Genomic DNA, 21,856 nt, shown 5'->3' with positions numbered 1-21,856 from the left:
GAGCGCTTTTGTTAAAAGACTTCTTCAGAATGGTGGAGGGAGGGCTAGTTGGACTAGGCTCGGTTGTAACTAGTAAAATCAGCTAATCTATGGGAGGTTTATGGCTAGAAATGTCTGCCACTGCCTCAAAAAACATAGCTGAGTTGCTTTCTGGGCAGCAGTACGCAACTAGGTTGAGCACCGAAAAGCAGGGAAGCTTAGGAGGGTTCCTAGCAGTTACCTAGGGAAAATTTTACTTTTTAAGTTATTTGTGTCTATACATGGCAGTGCTAATCCCCATTATGTGGTGTGCAGCTGTGCCGAAATGCTGTGTTTAAATGTCAGTTGAGTAAAACAGTTTTCAAATTATCCAACCAATAGGAAAGCCCAAGACTGAGCCTTGTTCCAATAATCCCCAACTCAGATGGATCCTTGACTATACTCTCCTGCCACAAGGGTGCAGGAGGACCCTCTTAATGTAAGATGGCTGGTTTTAGTGCTCAGGAAATGCCAAACATCTACACTCAGCAAGTCAGAGTCTAGTCTATGCTATAAATTGTTCAAGTATTGTAAATAGACAGTGCAGAAAACACAGTCACAAACAATAAAAACAGTTTAAAGTAGGCAGCAAAGCAGTTGCAAACAGTTTAAAAGTGCAAAGGTTATAAAAATACTTAGTTTTCAGTAGAATTCACAGGATGCCTTGGATTTCTTTCAGATTGACTTCAGATCTCTGGCTAAGGAGGCTAAAATCTGAGCAGATCTTTTAAACTGAGCACAGACCCCAACAAACGCTGTGTTTAAATATCAGCTAAGTAACACAGTTTTCAAACAATCCATCCAATAGGACAGCCCAAGACTGAGCCTTGTTCCAACAATCCCCAACTCAGATGGGTTCTTGACTACATCCTTCTGCCATAAGGGTGCAGGAGGACCCTCTTAATGTAAGATGGATGGCTTTAGTGCTCAGAAAATACCAAACAGTCTAGATTCAGCAAGTCTGAATCTAGCCTATGCTATAAATTCAGAGTCGGCCTTAGGTCAAGTGGTGCCCTAGGCAAAAGGGCTCCACAGTGCCCTCCCACACCACCTGTTGCTCCCATCCTGGTGTATTTGCACCATCCAGATTATTGGAATAGCACCCCTGCTAGAGTGACGCCCTAGCGGCCACCTAGTTGGCCTATGCCTATGGCTGGCTATGTATAAATTGTTTAATTACTGTAAACAGGCTGTGCAGAAAACACAGTCACAAACAATAAAAACAGTTTAAAGCAGGAGGCAAAGCAGTTGCAAACAGTTTAAAAGTGTTGACAATATGTTGAGGAGGAAGGGAATTAATATTAATTTATACATCTGCTGGAGCATGACAGCATTGGGTGAGGTAGGAAGGGTGATTTAATTTATTACTACAGATTTCAGAGGAGGGTATGTTCAGTAGTAATTTCTGTAGCTCCCATGGACTTGATACTGAGGAAATAGAGAAGGTTAATTTATATTTCTTTACCAGAAAAATACACAACAATAAGGGTGATATGAGGATTAATATTAATTTCTACAGCATTGTGTGGAAGTTGAAGAAAAGTTCAAATTGATTTTAGAAAATTGACAATAGAATATATAAAAAAAATGAAAGTGAAAGTTCCATAGATTTACATTAATGTATATGGACAGTCTACTTAAACATAAGATCATCTAACTAAGGCACTAAATTTGTGCCCCCCCCAAAAAAAATTCAAACAGCAGCATTTTCTTACTCAGTAGCACAACACTGTAGAATGCCTCATTTCATATGATGAATCCTACTTGTATGTAGTATCACCTTAACATCTTCTCACAAAATGCAGCAATAACTTTTGTAACAAAATCTAACATTCACTTGTAATTCCTGTTGTAGTCAATACAAGTTCTTGCATACTCAAGCTTCCAGAAAAAAAAATCTGCATTTCCTAGCCATACAAAACACTTCATTCAAATACTGATTTACCTAGCATGATAGCACTTATTTCATTTGATCTTAGACAGCCAGTACAAGGCTCACAGACCCAGTTTTGTTAAGAGTTATGCCTGTAATGTAACTAAGCAGTGAGGCACAACTAAACTTCTGAGTAACAGGTGTAATGAATTGTAACCAGTCATCAATGCTTACTAATCATAGTACAACATCCCACTGTTGGTGTGAAGAGTACTGTTTATACACAGAAATATGTAATCCCTCCCAGAAGTGGGCATTCATTCCACTATTAACATTTATCTACTTTTATTTTGTTTATATTTTGTGAAAGTATCTGGTTTATTTAATAAAGTACAAAGTAAAGTTTACCACAATGCCCCATAAAAGAGGGTACCTACTGAGTCTTCACTAAAATAATTGTCAAGGGACACTGTTGGGGTAAATAAAGGTATGCAAATTAGATATCCCAATAGACCTATCAGAATATGTGTGTGTGTGTACAGTAGCCAATTAGAGATGCTTTCCCTCAGGTAATCCCTCCCCACAGATCATCTCAAACTAAAGCTCTGTAAAACCTTGCTACAACCACGAACAATGGTCAGGATTCAAACTAATTTTTTTATTAAAAAAAACATACAACAGTCGAGGCGCTAGAGAATCTGGAAAGTATTTTATTGTTTTTTTTTTTTTTAAATAAAACGTTTATTTAGAATTCTGACCGGTTTTTGTGGTTGCTGCAAGGTTTTAAACCTTATCTAATATTCTGGTGCATTATTTGTGGAGTACTGCTGGCTTTTGATATCCATATAACTCTTTGGTATGTTCTCTGAGATTATTTTATCTACTTTCATTGTTTTTAAGTTTGTAGAATGAGGATTACTACATGAACATAATGAACATAATAATAATAATAAAATCAGTTTTAACCTTTCTGTGGATATAACTCAATAGCACAAAACTAAAACAGAAATAATAAATATGACCATCTCTTCACCTATAAATGTTTAAACTGCAAATGCATTACCATTCCTTCTGCTGTGATGAAACTATGTCTGACATTCCCATTAAATGCTAAAATACACTGTATATTTAAAAATATATAGCATATATTGCCATTAATTAAAAGAGCTAGCAGTTTTCCATAGACAAGACTGCTTTTCAGTTGTTTAATGCAATTCATAGGGGGTACACTTTTTCCTAATATTATATTATATAGTTTATTAACTAACTAAACAACCTAAACAACTCTAACATTTATGTGCTTTCCATTTTATCTGCCTTCAGCCTGACACTTTTAAATATGCATTGGTTCTATTACTTAATAAATTAACACAGTTATAGCAACTGTGTTCTCTTGTAGTGTTGGGCCTCAGAACACTCCTGGGCTGTCTGCTAGTCAAGAGTAACGCTCAGCCTCTTGGTACTTTGCAAATGATAATATGACAGGGTGAGTGGTTAATGTTAATTTCTGCAGCTACCTCAAACATGGTGATATAGGTGGTTAGTAGTGGATTTACTATGTGTTTTGACATGCTCGTATGTTGCAATGGAAAGGGTGGTTGCTTTGTATATTGGACATAAGCGAGGCATATGACACAAGTCAGAAAGAGGGACTTAAATATTTTAAATATGACTGTGACATGGCAAAAGAAAGAAGTGGGAGCAGGTTACACATTATGTGTACTGCTGGAGGGACAAATAGCCGAGAGGAAGAAGAATGGTATCTTCATAAACTTTACCCCAAAGACTTGAGAACTGAGGAGAAGTCTTAAAGAGATAACAGTATGCCTCATGCCATGAACAGAGCACAACAGATGGGGTGATGTGGGAGGGGCTGTCTTAATTAACGAACAGGGTATTGACCAGTACCATGTTTTTTTTCTTGTACTGTGAGGTAGAGAAGTGTGGTGTATTTACAGGCCTTTCTGTTCAGTATGGCTTTCCTCACTATTCTACCAGGGCAAGGACACTGTGAAATCAAGGATAAATAGAGCAGGCTCCATTATGTTAAAAAGGGACTCTTCAGGAATAGTACAGTATAGTATACTATATCTATTTATATCTAATTTTACACAGTTACATTGTTTGCCGGCCTATGAGTACTCTTGTTTGCTGCTTATTTTCCCTTCTGCAGACATTCTGAAATCATCAGCTCAATACAACATTGCATTTAAAGCAGAAGAGAAGAATCAGTTGATTTCCGGCTGATTAGATTTGCACATCATTTATAATTATTGATAAAGCAGTCATAGTATAATATTTCAAACCACAACATAAAGTACACTGCACAAGACAAAAATGTATAGACAGTAGGCCAAATTCAAAAAATACCCAGCAATGTCAACTCTGCTGGGTACATGTTGCAGTACCATTTTAGTATTCAGCAAGCGCCCTTACATGATGCTACACAGTCCTACAACACAAACATGTGCAGCACTATGACGGGCTGACTCAACAACCATGCTGAATGCTAATGAGAAATTCCAAAGGGGAGGGGCACATGATAATTAGCCATGTGCTCTCTCTCCCTGGAACCACCTCTAAGAAGGTATCTACATGACTGAGTGATTCAAGACAGCACTTGGTCATGTAGATCAGCATTGCCATTCCCAACATGTCATGGTACACGAAAGTAGTAGGAAGGAACCACCACACACCAGGGCTTACTTTTAATCTCACATGATAGCACCTACTTCAAAACAGGGACAAGGGGGTGGGGAGATACACTAGACACTAGGGAATAGTCCTAAAATACTGTACCTCCACCAGTGTTACTATATGGACCAGGGGAAGAGAGATACAGTGTCTAAATGGTACCAGCATTACTATGGGGAATGGGATAGGGAGTATCACTGGACACCAGAGAATGCTTTAAGTGCAATCATAACACCATCGTTATTACTGGGACTGAGGGGTGGGGGGAAACAACCAGACAGTATGGAATGCGTTAAGTGCCAAAACGGCAGTAATGGTAGTAGAGGGTTCAGAGATGGGGGAGACACTAGACACCAGAAATACTCCCTAAAGTGCTCTAAAGCACATACATCATGATGGGAATCAAAGGATAAACCACTGGACCTCAGGGCTTACACTCTAACTTGCCATAATGGCACTAATGGTAGTATGAAGATTGAGGGTGGGGGAGAACCAAAAGACCACCAGGGTTGACCTTTAAAATGCTGTCATGGCACTGAAATTGTGGAGGAATTCACTACACCACCAGGACCTTAGACTTACATGACGTAATGGCACTAAAGTGTTTTGGGGGAACCGCAGTAGGGTAGGGACAGGTATGGGGATTGTGGTGTGTGTGTGTGTGTGTGTGTGTGTGTGTGTGTGTGTGTGTGTGTGTATGTCTGTCTGTCTTGTGTTTGTGTACGTGTGTGTGTGTGTGTGTGTGTGTGTGTGTGTGTGTGTGTGTGTGCATGTGGCTGTGTGTGTGTGTGTGTGTGTGTGTGTGTGTGTGTGTGTGTGTGTGAAAGTGAATGGAAGGGGGATTTCACTGCCTATATGAGTAGCAGGGTAGTAGTATGATGTGCAGATAAGCCATGTTCTGCACATTGCTGTATTACCTTTTATTCAGGAACCATGCAAATTAGCCAGTGATGAGGTCTTTCATCATCATGTTTGGCATTTTTCTGGATGGTAACTAGATATGTCATGTTGGAAAGTCCTTTCAAGGTTCATGCTAGGGCCTTTAATGAATTAAATTGTTAGTTTGATTTATGGGGGAGTAACCTATTGTAAATCTGAGAACAGTGACTGCAGTTCTCACCAAAGATGGACTATTTTTTCAGCAACATTAGAATATGCACTATGACCTTGTTTGTACATGTCAGAGTATTGCCTGTGCTCAAATGTGACATTACCTGGGATTGAATATATACAAGTAGCAATGGTGAGATGGCACAGTCCTTCACATTAGTGGTGATCCAAACTCATAATTCTTCAAGAGTGAATTTCTGGTGGAAGTATGGAAGTAAATTGAAATTCCAGTTTGCTGGTGCTAATCTGTTAATATTTTCCTTAGGCAAAGTAAGGGAAAGCTTATCTATTTTTTCAAAACTGTCTTTATAGTTTTTTCTTTTATATTTTATTTCATTGATAATTTTCTACTAGAACTGCACTATGATTTTATATAGTCTGTTTTATAAATGGCATGCATGAATTTTAACTGAACATTGTTTTCTCTGTTAGCATCTATTCTGAATGCAGATTTTAACTGAAGAAATACAGTAGGCTGGTTTGCAGAGGCAACAGAAAACATTTCTTGCATCCTCCATTTTAATAGCATTCTACCACAATTTATGTATGGGCTTAAACTTCCTGACTTTTTGTTGAGAAGAACTTGATTTCCCAGGAGAATTTCTGGATGAAACAGAATAATTTAAAGTATATCTCTGTTTCACAGAAGGAAAAAATCCTGATTGTGACCAGGGTTCAGTTAGTGGCTCTGACACTAGAATAGCCAGGCAGTGAGGGGGAGGAATGAAGGGACATGGCCTGCTCACCTCTCGTAGGGGACAGTGGGCTTTGTATGTACTTGAGGGTACACAGAGTGGTATCTTATTGGTTGGGACTGGAGAGGTCACTGCTTATGCTGGAGGAAGGGGAGGGGAGTGGTAGGGCTGCTTTGAGTCAATTCCCCTTGTGGAAGTGAGGGGCATCTTTCATGGCCAGGCCATTGCATGTCCCCTCCAGGTACCTTGATGAATGCATGCATGGAAAGGCCAGGGAGAAAATGCTTTAAAAAAAAAACTTGAACCACAAAAATTGTTACTGGTATGAAAAATAGACAATGGCACTGGCAACATCGAGCAGTGTGGATGGATTATTGGCAAAATGTAGTGTGTATAAAAACAAGGTATCATGAGAAATATACTTAACTACACTCAGAAAAATTAACTTATTTCAGCACAATTGTTCACCATTGCACAATGATATAAAATATTACACCGCAGTGAGATCACTAAATATGGGCAAATGCTGTGTACATATTACACTCACCTGCATAAAGTAAGTGAAATCTGGTTTATGTTATGGATTATTTCTCATGCAAAATTAGATGTTCTTTTTACTCCGGGGGTGAGGGCAGAAAAATAAAGAATCGATAAAACTATGTCCTGTGAAATTTTGCTTTCTTGTTAGGTAAAATAGCTGGGTAACTACAGCAGAGCTAGTAAGGGAGACGGCTAGAAAGGTGCTTGGTATGACATCTGGACAGCGGATGGAAGACAAGGAGACCTGGTGGTGGAATGAGGAAGTACAGGAGAGTATACAGAGAAAGAGGTTGCAAAGAAGTGGGATTGTCAGAGAGATGAAGAAAGTAGATAGGAGTATAAGGAGATGAGGTGCATGGCAAAGAGAGAGTTGGCAAAGGCTAAGGATAAGGCATATGAAGAGTTGTATGAAAGGTTGGACACTAAGAAGGGAGAAAAAGAAAGAGGGACCGAGCTAGGAAAGATATGCAGCAGGTAAAAGTGATAAAGGATATTGAGGGAAACATACTCACAAGCTGGGAGAGTGTGTTGAGCAGATGGAAAGAGTACTTTGAGGGGTTGATGAATGAAGAGAATGAGAGAGAGAGAAGGTTGGATGATGTGGGGATAGTGAATCATGAAGTGCAATGGATTAGCAAGGAGGAAGTAAGGATAGCTATGAAGAGGATGAAGAATGGAAAGTTGGTCCAGATGACATACCTGTGGAAGCATGGAGGTGTTTAGGTGAAATGGCAGTGGAGTTTCTAACCAGATTGTTTAATGAAATCTTGGAAAGTGAGAGGATGCCTGAGGAATAGAGAAAAAGTGTTTTGGTACAGATTTTTAAGAATAAGGGTGATGTGCAGAGCTGTAGTAACTACAAAGGGATAAAATTGATCAGTCACAGCTTGAAGTTATGGAAAAGAGTAGTGGAAGCTAGGTTAAGAAGGGAGGTGATGATTAGTGATCAGCAGTATGGTTTCATGCCAGGAAAGAGCACTACTGATGCAATGTTTGCTCTGAGAGTGTTGATGGAGAAGATTGTATGAGGAAGTCGGGAGTGTCAGAGAAGTGTGTAAGAGTGGTACAGGATATGTACAAGGGTAGTGTGACAGCGGTGAGGTCTGCAGTGGGAGTGATGGATGCGTTTAAGGTGGAGGTGGGATTACATCAAGGATCAGTTCTGAGCCCTTTCTTATTTGCAATGGTGATGGACAGGTTGACAGATGAGATCAGACAGGAGTCCCCGTGGACTATGATATTTGCAGATGACATTGTGGTATGATGATGTGAAATTATCGTAGATAATGTCTGGTTTGTAGCTTACTCTGAGTGCTATGATCCCATTATGCCGTTCGATGCTGGACAGCTAGAAATGTTCAGTCAAATAAGAGAGCCATGTTACATCCTTTGCTTTTTTACCTCCTTCTCTAAACCTGCCACAGGCAACTCCCATGCACTTTTTACTTTTCTCTCCTTTATTATTTGTGCAACCTTCTCAGGGAATACCTTTCATTTCATGTACCAACCACTTTTTTAAAATGCTTCCTAGCATTTTCCCTGATCCATCCACCCTCTGGGTTAATGTGTCTCCTTCAGGCACAGACTGTCAGTACTTATACTTAGTGCTTTATCATGATCTGCCACCACTACCTTCAGTTTCCTTTCCTCTTCTATTGCTTCTGCTGATTTCATTACCGTTGCATACACATCTCCGAGATGATTGTTTCATGGATACATCAGTTTACACCTCTCAGCATTGTATTTATGTTGCCATGCTTCAGCATATTACACTTTTAACCTTGACATTTTCTTCATTTACACTGGTGTGTGTGTGTGTGTGTGTGTGTGTGTGTGTGTGTGTGTGTGTGTGCACGTGTGTGTGTGCGTGTGTGTGTGTGTGACTGTGTGTGTGTGTGTGTGTGTGTGTGTGTGTGTGTGTGTGTGTGTGTGTGTAAATGTGAAAATCAAAGTCAAGGCTACAGTTAACATAACGTTCTATTCCCAGTACTTTTGTTTATGTTTTGCTCATACCTCCACCCTGAGACACACTCCAAGGCTGTTGAATTATTCAGTTTAACTTCTGACGTTTATCAGCTGCTGCACTTTGCTGTAGCACATGAAGTATTTTCTTTGCTCATTTGCATATAAAAAGCCCTTTTGGGAAGCCCATGGTTAAGTTCAAATGCCTAGAAGTTTGGCACCTTTTATGACGTTAAAATCACACAACAAAAGATTATGATTATGGGGTTGTACAAAATGGCTGTCATCTCTTTGGTGAAATAAAATCTCAATCTTTTATGAGTGCAGACTACTTTTCAAATAATAAAACATATTGATGAATAATGTTACAGACTAGAAATTAAATCCAAGCTATGGAATACTATTCAATACTATACTTTTTTTTTAAATGTTCTTGACTGGACAACTACCACAGAGCCTATACACTCCTTTTTTTGGTGGGGGAGGGGGCATTAGCAATGTTTACACTAACTAGGGAATTGTGTTCAGAACTTCTGGGAAATACTGCTTCTTCTGCTTCTCTTGCAAATGCTATGGCATCTTTGATCGTCTACCTGAGCTGCAACAGACTACCTCTAGCAGGCGGTACCTAGACTTCATTTTCATTTTGTCCAAATAATGGCACTTTTGGAATGCTGTGCTGTGCCATCAATGAAAGTTAAATCCATGTGCCTAATGTGACGATCCTAATGCTGTACCATTCTCTAAACTAGCCTTCCTTAATAAAATGTCCTCTTATGTTCTGTAACACATTCAAGGTACATTACCAGGGAAGAGCATGCAGTGTCTACAGTCATAGACAGTTCATGCAGTCTGCCTTCTGCCCACTGCAACCGTTCTTTAATTTCTCACTTATGTCACTAAGCAGTAGGCAGCATTACATCTGACAAAGCAAAAATGTGTGTTTCGTTATATCTAGTTGCAGTACTAAAGAAGGAACTTTGGAGACAGCTGTATAAGTCAGTATTAAAGAGATCTATATTCAGTTTACACTACTGCCTATTAACATTTTTAACAACTTGTGGTCTGAAATGCTGAGAAATTGTAAACATTGTGCCAAGATGCACATAAGTTTCAGCCTTCTAGAATATACCATCCATTTCCTGCTGGTTAAAAATGAGAAAATGTCAGAATTCTACCTCCCCCATAGTGTCGTAAAAAGAACATGCTTTTTAGCCCACTAATTTCGTCTTCTGTTTAATAACAATTTTCAGGATTCTGTTTAATCATTCACATATATTTACCAATGTTCCAAGTCGTCCTGAAGCAATGGCAACTGCCGATTCCAAGCATCCGGTTGTGGAAAATGTCCAGCAGCTTCCACACCCACCCTGCAGAATAATATAAATAATATATTATTAGCAAATATTTAAGGAAACTTTGCCACATGTGTTATTTCATCCTCATCTGTACGGCTACGGAAAGGATCATTATGGAATTAATAAAAAAAGGTCATAGGTAAACTACACACTCTTGACCCTAATCCAGTTCAGTTTTGTCAAGGGCATATCCTGCCTGCTTAACCTAGTTGACTTATTTGAGAAGGTTACTAAAGCAATGGATGAGGAAAAATCAGTATACACCATATATCTAGACACCACAAAGACATTTAACACTATATTGCACTCAGGTATCAGAGGTAAACTCTCCCAGCGAAATATTAAGCCCTTTGTAACACACTGGATAGAAAACTGTCTCACAAATATAACCCAGAAATTAGGGTAGTACCTCCTCCAAAAGATCTTCAACGAGTGGTGTACCCCAGTGTTTAATCATTGGGCCACTTCTCTTTGGCTTTTACTTCTCGGAGGTCACAGCTAATGTAAAGAGTTTGTGGTTAACCAAGTATGCAAATGACTGTAAACTTGGTGCCATCATAAACTCTCCAGAGGACATCATGATCCTCCAAGAGGGCCTTTCCTTATTAAATAGCCAGTGCTATAACCATGGGCTAATATAAAATTCCAAGAAATGTATAATAGTCTCCTTTGGCAAAGCATGATGCCCTCTGTAGCTATCATATCGACAGGAAACTCCTGAAAATTGGTTTGTTAGTTATGGACCTAGAAACCTTTGTGAACAACAAACTGTCCTTCGACTACCATGTATTTGCTATTGTAAGAAAGTCCTTTTTCGTTATGCAGCTTATTAGTAAGGGTATGGCTAGCTCCAGGGATGTGATCATTGCACTGTATTTGGCACTTATTAGGCCAATCATTGAATATAATGACACTTTTGGTATGTACACGTCCAAACACTTAACACAACTTGAACAACTGTAATTCTTTTTCACCAAGAAAATCAAGGGCCTAAATCATAAAAGCTATACTTATCATTTCAATGCCTTGTCCCTCTTCTCAGTATTATACAGGCTATTAGGGTCAATCTCTGCCTTGTGTACAGAGCCTCAACAGACCGTATGCTGTCTGATCTACTGCACATCCTGCACATCCACAAGTCCAGTGGTGGAACAAACACCCACTCAAGAGATCGTAATCTCTTCTGCAACATAAATACAACATGGAGGGATAGAGTGCACCACTTATTTGGAATCATCTTCCTCTTCACATAAAGCAAAGTACTTCCATAGTCTATCCAAAAGCAATTTAGATGAATGAATTGGAAACCACAAATTCACCCCAGGTTTAGCACTCTTGTCCCTTATGGATATGGATAATATGTAAATGTTGTACTCACTCTGGGTTATTCATACTTAAATTACAAGGGCTTAAAACTTGATAGAATGTAGGGCTAGCCTTCTAAAGATCCTCATGGATCAATAGCGTATTAAGTACCTATGTACAAAATAAGAACACATCTTTACTGCTTACCCTTAAAACAAGCCAACCTTTAAAAGTTCAAATGCTAGCAATTAGCTCTGAGCAGACACCCTTTCCAATGCCACATAGTTAATCCATGACTTCAGATAAAGTAAACCTCTTCTTTTTCAGGTAAATATTGAAACAGTAGAAATATTGCATTAGATGTTGAAAATAATAAGTTAAAAAAAAAGAAATACTGCTCAGAATAACATTGTCTAACATCTAAACCAGAAACTATGTCCTTCATGTTGCTTTCTTTTAAGTACAAAATGGAATTTTTATAGCCCTTAGAGGCAATGTAGTAAAACTGTGTCTCCAAGGGTTTCTCCCAGAAGTCACTCCTGTTGCTGCTGCCATACTTTCTTTATTATTACCATTAATTGGCTACAATTAACAGATAGTCCCTCTGTTTATAATTTCCCAAACAGAATTTCCTATGGTATTGGTTTGAATTTAAGGGGTATCTTTCCTGTTTTTGCAGTTACATGTCCAAGGGAGAAAGATCAAATTCAACAAGCCAAAGTGCAAATAAGGAAGTCATCTTGTACCTTAACTCAACACCCCCAAGCAGCAGACACTGCAATAGTGCAAGCAATTAAAAACTGAGGCTTTAATTTTATTTTTAAACTGTACTACATTTCCACAGTTGTAAATGCACATGTATATACTATTTTACATGTTTTGTTTTGGAAAATGCAAGTACAGTGTATTACTTTAAATTTTATCTCCATTCAGTACTGGTTTAGTACAACTTCTTATGCTTTTTTTTAAATGAAAACAATTTTTTCAGTATTTTTATAGTTTTCACACATCTGTATATCTGCAATGGAGACAGACTAGGTCAAAGGATGGCCACTTCAGAAGAGGGCAACAATGATCTCCTTTAGGTGACTTGGGAATATATCACTCTCTGAGAACTGACAGACACTGGCAAAAACTCGTCTGATGGATTTCACACAGCTTACTTTTGGGTAAGTTTGATCAGTATCTGTACTACAGAACAATGCTCTCATGGTTTAGTTAGAGTGAATGCTAAAGTGGATGGCATGAGCTTGACCCAAACCAGAATCTGAAAATGTGATACACATAGCTGGAGATTAAATTTCATTCCAATAACAGGAAGCTCAGTGACCCCATCCTCACTGCTGGCATCTCTAGTTAGAACCTTAATCTGATGGTTTCAGCCTTCATGACAAAGAACTGTATGAACTGACTGTGCATTTCTCATAAAAATGTTCTGTTCAAATGGAGTGCACCCAGGTACAATTTGAAAGAGATTGCCAATCAGGATCTTGATGCAGCAGTCTCTCTAGTAACACAGTTAACTTTCTTTTGGAAGGTGAGCAGTTAGTACACATTATAACAGTGTGTCACTAAAATACTGTCTGCATTAAGACATGATATCGGCAGTCTCCTTTCCTGTACAGACTCCATCCTATCTGTATAACTTTATAACCAATCATTAGTGTACAAATGTCCTGAGCAAACACAGATGATGCAGACATGTTCATGTGCTGCCTTAAACAGAACTTGAACAATCAAAGCATCTGGACTGAGTGCATACCCTGAAAGGTGTAAGAGGTCTAGCTCAAACAGTGTGTCATTACAATGTAGTTAGATTTGTATTGAGTCACTTCAACTGATCCCAAGCCAGTCAATAATTCAGAAGTGTCTAGTTTTAAGAAAGCCCCAGCTATATATGTTAAATGGCATTTGGAATAAAGGCAGAACAAACTGCTTTGAAGTTCAGGCTGGTTATAAACTAAAATAATTTTTGATCATGTGACTTTTTTTATTGCTGTCCCAACTGTTAAAACGCAATGGGCCACATTCAATAAAGCCTACACTAAGTGTACATGATATGCATTCAAGAACATTCTTATCACATATTTTGTGCTTTCTAGTCACTCAGAAAGATTACACTAACTGTACATGTATTATACACTTTGTGGTAACCTTTATGAATCCCTGTCAATATTTAAAGCTGCAAGAATTTCAGTAGGAAAACTAAAATTTGGAGGAAGAAGGTATGAGTTATGTTTGTGTTGTCTGTTCACTCAGAACGGTGTACACTTGCTGTAGGCGTTATTGAATCCCGGGGAATGTCACCAACTGTTTGCGAGTTCCAATGTTGAGATACATTTATTCATGTCAGAAACACTCAATTTTCATGATGGAAAGTGAACAGGAATGACTATGCACCTCAGATCATTCACAATAACATAGTGAAGTAGTGTTCCTGTTAGGTAACTACTTGAGATGCAGAAACATTTCAAAACAGATAATCCCTCATGTTATACTATGATCAAATCTGAAAACAGTATGTTTTCATGCACTTAATATGTACACAGTTCAGATAATACAATATCTGTTTTATTTATACTGTTGTTTACAGACTGCACTGCATAACATCACCCAAGGTTGACAGGAAATGGATACCATCTTTATTTATTACCTACATGCATAATGATTATAACAGAACTGCAGATGTATTCTTTATGTAGATAACCAGATCAGTGTACATTACCAACCAGGTCCTGCAATGCTGCAATATTCTGGAATCTACCTCATTCCTGGATAGTCTGCAAAGATGTCCTCTAGCAAACTACTGACATTGTAGGTTTCCAGAGAGCAAGCCTTTGCAACTGAAACAGTTTAGAATCCAAACCTACAACTTTATTGTCTCAAAGTGCTTTAAGATATTCAGCCAAAACAAGGTACCGTATATCCCTAAAGTAAATTTGCCTCAATAATGTTGTCTTCCAATCTTCACTTAATGATGACGATGATAATAACCAAAGATCTGATCTGGATATTTAACTCTTTCCAAGTCATTTTGCTGCTGGACATTGAGGGCAATCCTTGAGGTCCTGTAACAGCAACCTTACTAAAGCTCACCAGCATTTTAAGACATTAGAAACAGTGTTATCAAGTAGGCATCAAGACATGACATGAGTTAAGATAATGCAAACGTTTGTGCAGAATCTAGAGTAAAGAAAAATGTTATGGCAAAATGCCAGAACAAATACCCTGAAAAGTATAGTAATCCTGCAAAGTGATCCAAGACTAGGACTGGAAAAAAAAAAACAAAAAAACAAAAAAAACAAAAAAAGAAGAGAACAGTCATACACAGGCTAGCATGGGACGTCTGGTCAACAAATTACAGTTCAGCATTGCTTGGAAGTTATCTTCTCATCCTTAGAAAACATTATTGAGAAAGTATTAAGCAGTGAAGCAGTCATGTAGTTCGACCATATTTCAAAAAATAGATACCGAGCCTGTATTTTATAGCTTTGGTCCAAGATTCCAAAAGCTGCTGCCAAAAAAGAAGTTATGTACTCACCATAACGTTCCATCTGAGTAGTTGTACTTCATTTGCTTCAACCTGTGGGAATACGGATCCCGGCAAATATTACTAGCATCAGCTCCGAGCTCCAGACTCCTCCCCTTACCCATAATACACCTCCACTGCCTTCCATCCCCAGATCGAGTTTGCTGAACTTATACTTAGAACCCAACCTGATAATATACTTGTGACCTACACTGCAGCCCGTACGCTGATCATGCACCAAGGTCTGGGGGAAGGAGGGAGGGACGGCTGAAGACAAATGAAGTGCAACTACTCAGATGGAACGTTATGGTGAGTACATAACTTCTTTATCTGAAGTAGTTTACTTCATTTGGTCTTCAACCTGTGGGACAGAGTCCCCCAGCTACTAAAAACTCCTGGGAAGCCCTCATGGAAGGATATTCCAGAGTACTGCGGAACCAAAGGATGCTCTCCTTCTTGAAATTAAATCCAATTTATAATGAGAAATAAATGTATGAGATAAGGACCAAGTAGCTGCAGAGCAAATGTCATCCAAAGACACTCTAGACCAGAAAGCCACAGACATAGTCATGGACCTGGTTTAATGAGCTTTTACCTGCCCTGGATGAGACATGCCTCTGTCCTTATAGACCTGCAGGATGCATTACAAAATCCATCTAGCTATAGTGACCTTGGAGATAAGTTTCCCAAAAAAGGGTTTACAGAAGGAAATAAGCAATTGATCAGATTTATGGAAATCTTTTGTCCTGTGTAAATAGAATTGTAACTGTCTATGAACATCCAACATGTGTAGTTTGTATTCCATTTTGTTCGTAAAACTGGGAAAGAACACGGGCAAATTTATATTCTGATTGATATTGACTGGTGAAGCCACCTTGGGAAGAAAAGATGGATTGGTCCAAAGGGAAACTCTGTCTTTATGAAAAATCATGTATGGAAATTTGATGGACAAGGCCTGTAATTCTGAAACCCTTCTAACAGAGGTGATAGCTACCAGAAAGGCTGTTTTCCACAACAAATATTTTAGATCCGCAGTTGGGGCAGGCTCAAAAGGTGAAGCGACCAGAGTTTGGAGAACCATAGTAAGTTCCCACGGAGGAATAGGATCTTTGATCGGGTGGGCATAGCAAAAAAGTGCCTTTGATAAAGGCTTTACACAGTCTGGAAGATGCTACGGAAGCAGAATTCTCGCCCACATGAAAATGGGGAATGGCAGCCAACTGAACTTTGACAGTAGAAGAACTAGCTCTGTGATGGAAAGTAACAGCTAGAAAATCAAGAATCACAGAAATAAGAGCCATGAAAGGGTCTAAACTCCTCTGAGAGGCCCAGAAAGAAAAACGTTTTCACTTGCTGTGATAAACCTTCCTGGTCGAAGACTTATGAGCAGCTACCAAAATAGATCTAACTGAGGAAGACAGTCCAGGAGTCCTAGCAATTACAGGAATTGGAGCAGCCAAGCCATGAGCTTTATGCTGTCCTGACTCGGATGAGGGGTGTGAAATCAAATCCTGAATGGGATCTAGGATCCAAGGTGGAACCAGAAGGTGAAACCAAAGGAAGTCAAACCATACCTGGTGAGGCCAGAATGGAGCAATGAGGATCACCTTGCTCCCCAGTCGACAAGCTTTCTGCAGAAACCTCGGAATGAGAGGTAGTGGCGGGTAAGCATACAGAAGACCGGGAGGCCAAGCATGAACTAGAGCGTCTCTGTGGGACTCTCCCAGCAGAGGGTTCAGAGCGAAAAACTTGCTGCACTTCACATTGGAAGGAGATGTGAAGAGATCGCAGCAAGGCTGACCCCACTCGCTGAAGATCTGTTCCGCTATTGGCAGATTCAGAGACTACTCGTAAGGCATCAGAATGGTCTGACTTAGCCTGTCTGCTAGGATGTTGGACCATCTGGGAATGTGCGTTGTGATGAGAAAGTGACCGGTGGAGATCGCCCATTCCCACACTCTCATGGCCTCGCGACAAAGGGGGTAAGATCTGGTCCCTCCCTGTTTGTTGATATACCATAATACTGACATGTTGTCTGACTGAATGGCAATTGTCCCTGGAGGAAGAAAGGCAGGAAGGGCCTGCACCGCTAGAAGGACTGCCCTCATCTCTAGGACATTGTTATGCAAGCTAGTCTCTATGGGGGACCACAGACCTTGGACTGTCCTGCTTGAACAATGCCCCCCCACCCAATTTGGGAGGCATCCGTGGTCACTGTGGCTTGGGCCGGGGCTAGAACAAAGGGTTGTCCTTCCAAAATGTCTGGAGAGCTCATCCACCATATGAGGGACCGCCGACACACTCGACTTAGGTGGATAGGATAAGTCAATGGCAGTTCCAACAGGGATCACTGAACCACTAGAGTCCACTGAAGAATCCGCATGTGTAGTCGAGCACACGGAGAAGAGTTATGGTCGCCGCCATTGAGCCTAGGGCCTTCAACACTGATTCTGTCATTGGAAGGTGGGAATGGTAGATCGCTGAGACATGCATCCTGAGGTTTTGAACTCTCTCCGAAGTCAGGAATATTTTGCACTGAAGAGTATCTATCCTGTCCCCAATATAGTCTATCACCTGTACAGGATCTAGAGAGATTTGGATGTGTTGATTGTGATGCCCAAACTCAGGGCAAGTGCCAGAAAGTAATCCCTGGTTTGGGAAAGTAGAAACCTGGTGGAAGCAGTGAGGAGCCAATCGTCCAGTTACAGACAGACTGAATCCCCTGAAGCCTCAGGTGAGCCGCTACAACCACTATCACTTTGGTAAACACCCTGGGGGCTGTGGTGAGACCAAAGGGTAGGGCGCAAAACTGATAATGACTGGCTCCTAGCCGGAAGCGAAGGAACCTCCTGGAGCTTCTGTGCATTTTTATGTGATAGTAAGCATCCTGGAGGTCTAACGAGCACATCCAGTCGATCTCTTGCAGGTATGGCATGATGGATTGTAGTGTGACCATCTGGAACTTCTCTTTGGCAACAGACAGGTTCAGGGTAGAGAGGTCCAGAATGGGCCTTAAGTCCCCCATTTTCTTTGGCACCAAAAAGAACCTGAAGTAGAAGCCAGATCCGGACTGATCTGGGGGGACAGTTTCGATGGCTTGTTTTACTAGCAGCTTGGAAATTTCCTGTGCTGTTGCCTCCCTTTGCATGGGTGAAACATCCGAGAGGTGTCTGGGAGATATGGGGTAACCCACGAAAGGGATAGAATATCCTCTGGATATGATTTGAAGCACCCAGTGGTCTATTGTTATGGGCTCCCATGCCAGTGTGTGCAAGAAAAATCATACCGACTGCCTCCAGAGTAGAGCAGCCGGGCATCCGGGTTACTGCCCAGGTCTGTCCAAGAATGGTTCTCGTGACCCAAAGTTCCACAGACCCTCTCTGCATCTGGGCCAGTGTCCATTCTGTACCCCTCTGCCTCTAGGGGAAGAAGAGCCCTGAGTATCCCGGGAATACTGAGACTTCCAGAACCACATCTTCTTTTGCCCTCTCTGGTTCCAGGAAAAAGACTTTTGAGGGTTAGAGTAGCGGATTCCGATGGTAGACAGTGTCTTCCCATCCTTCTTACTCTGGACTAGTGCCTCCTTGATGGTCTTACCGAAAAGTATAGAGCCGTCATAAGGGGCATTGGCAAAAGACGCTTTAAAGGGTTCGGAAAAAATTGACATAACCTGAGCCAGGCGTTATGCCTCATGGACACACCAGACCCAGCCGCTCCTTTCGTAGCATGGGAGTGGAGTCACATGGACATATTTGATACCGCTTTTAGAGTGGCCATTTTCACAGAGAATGAAGCCTTGTCCTCCTGCAACATGGACTTGGGTGGAGACTCTTTCAGCTCCTTTACTAGGTTGCGTTGGAGTCTAGTGACATGGGCCAAGTAATTCAGCACCCTAATCGAAAAGGTAGCTGAAGCATACACCCACTTCCCTAGGAAGTCCATCATCTGTGACTCCCGGTCAGGAGGGTGGACTGAGGAACTCTCCTGACCAAGTTCCTTCTTATTGGCTGATGCTACCACCATGGTATCCACAAGGGAGCCCTTATTCCAGGATGGCCTGTCAATGGGGGAGCTTATAATTTTATCGGGTTGCTTGGGGATAGGCTCCATGGTGTCCAGTTACTTCCACGCCCGCGAGGTGATCAAATCCACTAAAGGATCCACAGGAGGGGACACCCAGGAAGTAGACGGGCCCATGCCAAAACCTCCAGAAGAACAGACTCATCAGAAGAGGGCTTGGGGGCAGACCAACCTCCCCGCTGGTGCACGATTTCCATGATGTCTCCAAAGGAGACATCCTCAGGAGGTGATCTTGGGGAACCCTCTCCCTCATCTAAATCTGTGTCCTCGGTGAGAGACTCAGGGGAGTTCAAGTGCCTCTTCTTGCATGTATGCTTGCAAGGCACATCTCCAGTGGGGCTCTCAGGGGAGTGCTCGCAAGCTATATGTTCCTCAGGGGGAACCGTCTGGGGCTCTTTGAGCATGGGCTGTCCCTCTGGTAAGACAATGGGGATCACAGACAGAGCTGAGGGGGTCTGGGAGGAGTCCAAGGAGGTGGTCAGGGTCTCGATCCAATGGAGAAGACCCTTCCTACCACATCTAACACCAAAGGAGAGTCGACCTCCTGGGAAGCTAATAAGGAGGCTGGGCTCCCCGGGTCTGTTGTGAGAATCGGAGCTGGCCCTAAAGTGGATGGAGCTCTGAGGGAGGGGACCTGGCCTGACAACATCAGAGCCGATGGAAAAGGCTCCACTCCCTCAGATCCGACACCGAAGCTCCTGCTCCGAGAGTGGCTCAGATCCGAACTGGTTAGATCCGAGATGCTTCAGGCAACTGTCGGTGTTGAGGAAACAAGTACCATCAGTGCTGACCCCCTGACCAAGGCCAACCTCGGATCTGAGTACTTCGAAGCTGAAGGTCGGATTGGGGAAGGAGAAATGGGTTGAAAGAAAGGAAGCAAGCTCCCCTCTTCAGAGGCTCATCTGGATCTGTGTTTGGATAAAGCGCCTCATCATCTTATCCAGATCCATATCTGATAAGGAGTTGGTTGACCATGATGAGGCCACAGACTATGACCTGGTGGGTCGGGAAACTGAGGCCCGGAAGACTGGATGTGCCTCCTCTAACTCCAGGGAGAACCACGGAGACTGGAGCCAAGGGCAGTCATGGATCCATGCTGACTTGCTTGGAGAAGCGAGGTCCGGGGACCTCTTCCCCTTTTCCTTCATCTTCGACTCCCTCTCCCTTTCTCTACCTCTCCTCTGCTCTGCTAACACAGTCTTAGATGCAGGAGTTTGAGTCCCAGCCTGGGAGGGAGGAGAGGCCAGAGGAAGAGAAGAAGGAGAGTTGAAGTGACATAAATCCTTTATTAATCATAAAACACATCATTAATGCTTTAAAACACACAACAGTGTTTTCTACCTGACATTAGGACTTCCTCAGATGCCACCTCAACACTCTTCTATGAATAATATATATATATATATATATATATATATATATATATATATATATATATATATATATATACATATACACATACACAATTAATTATGACCTCATTTCCTTCAGTTTAATTAACAATGTTAAATCATTTGTAAATGCTTAAAATTCACTCGGAATCCCCTACCTATGTAACACATCAATAAGAACAAATAAATAAATGAATGAATGAATAAATATCCTCTAAGAACTGTGGATGAATCCATTGAAATGTACTACCTTGTTTAACCATTCTACTCAATAAATTATCATATTGCTAATCCTGATCTAAAACCTTTAAAATAATAACCCAAATATTCATACCTAAGGATAAAAAAAATAAACAAATAAACATGTTGATAAATGAAAGGGAATGTGTGTATAAAAACTAAATGATATATAATAGATGTTATAAAAACATTATTAATATATAACCTCTATTAACGTCTATGAAATGACATGTAAATAATAAAATGTTGAACAAATTAATTATCTGGATACCATCTTGGAAATAATCCCTTGCAAAAAACAATCCTCTAAAAACATATCTCTTTTTCTATAAGCAAAACTGATTCTATTCTGAGATACCAGACTAAAAATGTTACCATTCTGTAGTATTTCAAACATTCAACAAATATAGTCAATGGTATTAAAAATTACCACTCCTCCGCCTCCCTTCTCTGGTTTCATAATTCTTATTTCCTTATTGTTCATAAGAGTTTGTAAAAATACAATGTTTCTCCTCATTTAAATTCATTCCCCCATTATTTTCTGAGTCAAAAAATATTTATGACTATCTAACTTGTATGCCTTCTCAAAGGCTGACATCAAGGGATGTAGTAGGTTCTAAATACTTTTCTTCCTAAAAGGATCAGGTGTACGATTACTACTACCCTCGAAATGTGTAGTTAAATTTAATTTTCTGGAAAAATGTTTTAATTCTATCAACTCCTTCTTTCGGCTTTTCCCAGTTAGGGGTCGCCACAGCGGATCACCTTGTCCGCTCTTGATTGGCAGTGGAGTTTTACGGTGTCAAGTTGCCAGCCTGGCACCCAACCTTCCACAGAAGGCACACACATGCACACACTCACACCTAGGGCCAATTTTAGAGTGTCCAATCCACCTGCAGCATGTCTTTGGAATGTGGGAGGAAACCGGAGCACCCGGAGGAAACCCACGCGACCACAGGGAGGACATGCAGACTCCACACAGAAGGCACCCCAGCCGAGGATCGAACTGGAGAACCTCTTGCTGTGAGGCGGCAATGCTAACCACTGCACCACCGTGGCCG

At 40.8% G+C, this 21,856-nt stretch overlaps 1 protein-coding gene across 1 annotated transcript in view; it reads right to left on the bottom strand.

Moving 5' to 3' along the window:
• Nucleotides 1–21,856, bottom strand: part of CTSH (cathepsin H) — a 368,554-nt gene that overhangs the window by 189,844 nt on the left and 156,854 nt on the right. The window contains exon 6 of the mRNA XM_044077716.1: nt 10,176–10,262. Coding sequence (XP_043933651.1) covers nt 10,176–10,262 — 87 coding nt within the window. The remainder of the gene's footprint in view (nt 1–10,175; nt 10,263–21,856) is intronic.

Source organism: Protopterus annectens, chromosome 7.part0 (assembly GCF_019279795.1).
Source record: "Protopterus annectens isolate FY-2018-M chromosome 7.part0, PAN1.0, whole genome shotgun sequence".
In the NCBI taxonomy this organism is placed as follows: Eukaryota; Metazoa; Chordata; order Ceratodontiformes; family Protopteridae; genus Protopterus; species Protopterus annectens.
This window is presented reverse-complemented; position numbering and strand designations above follow the sequence as displayed.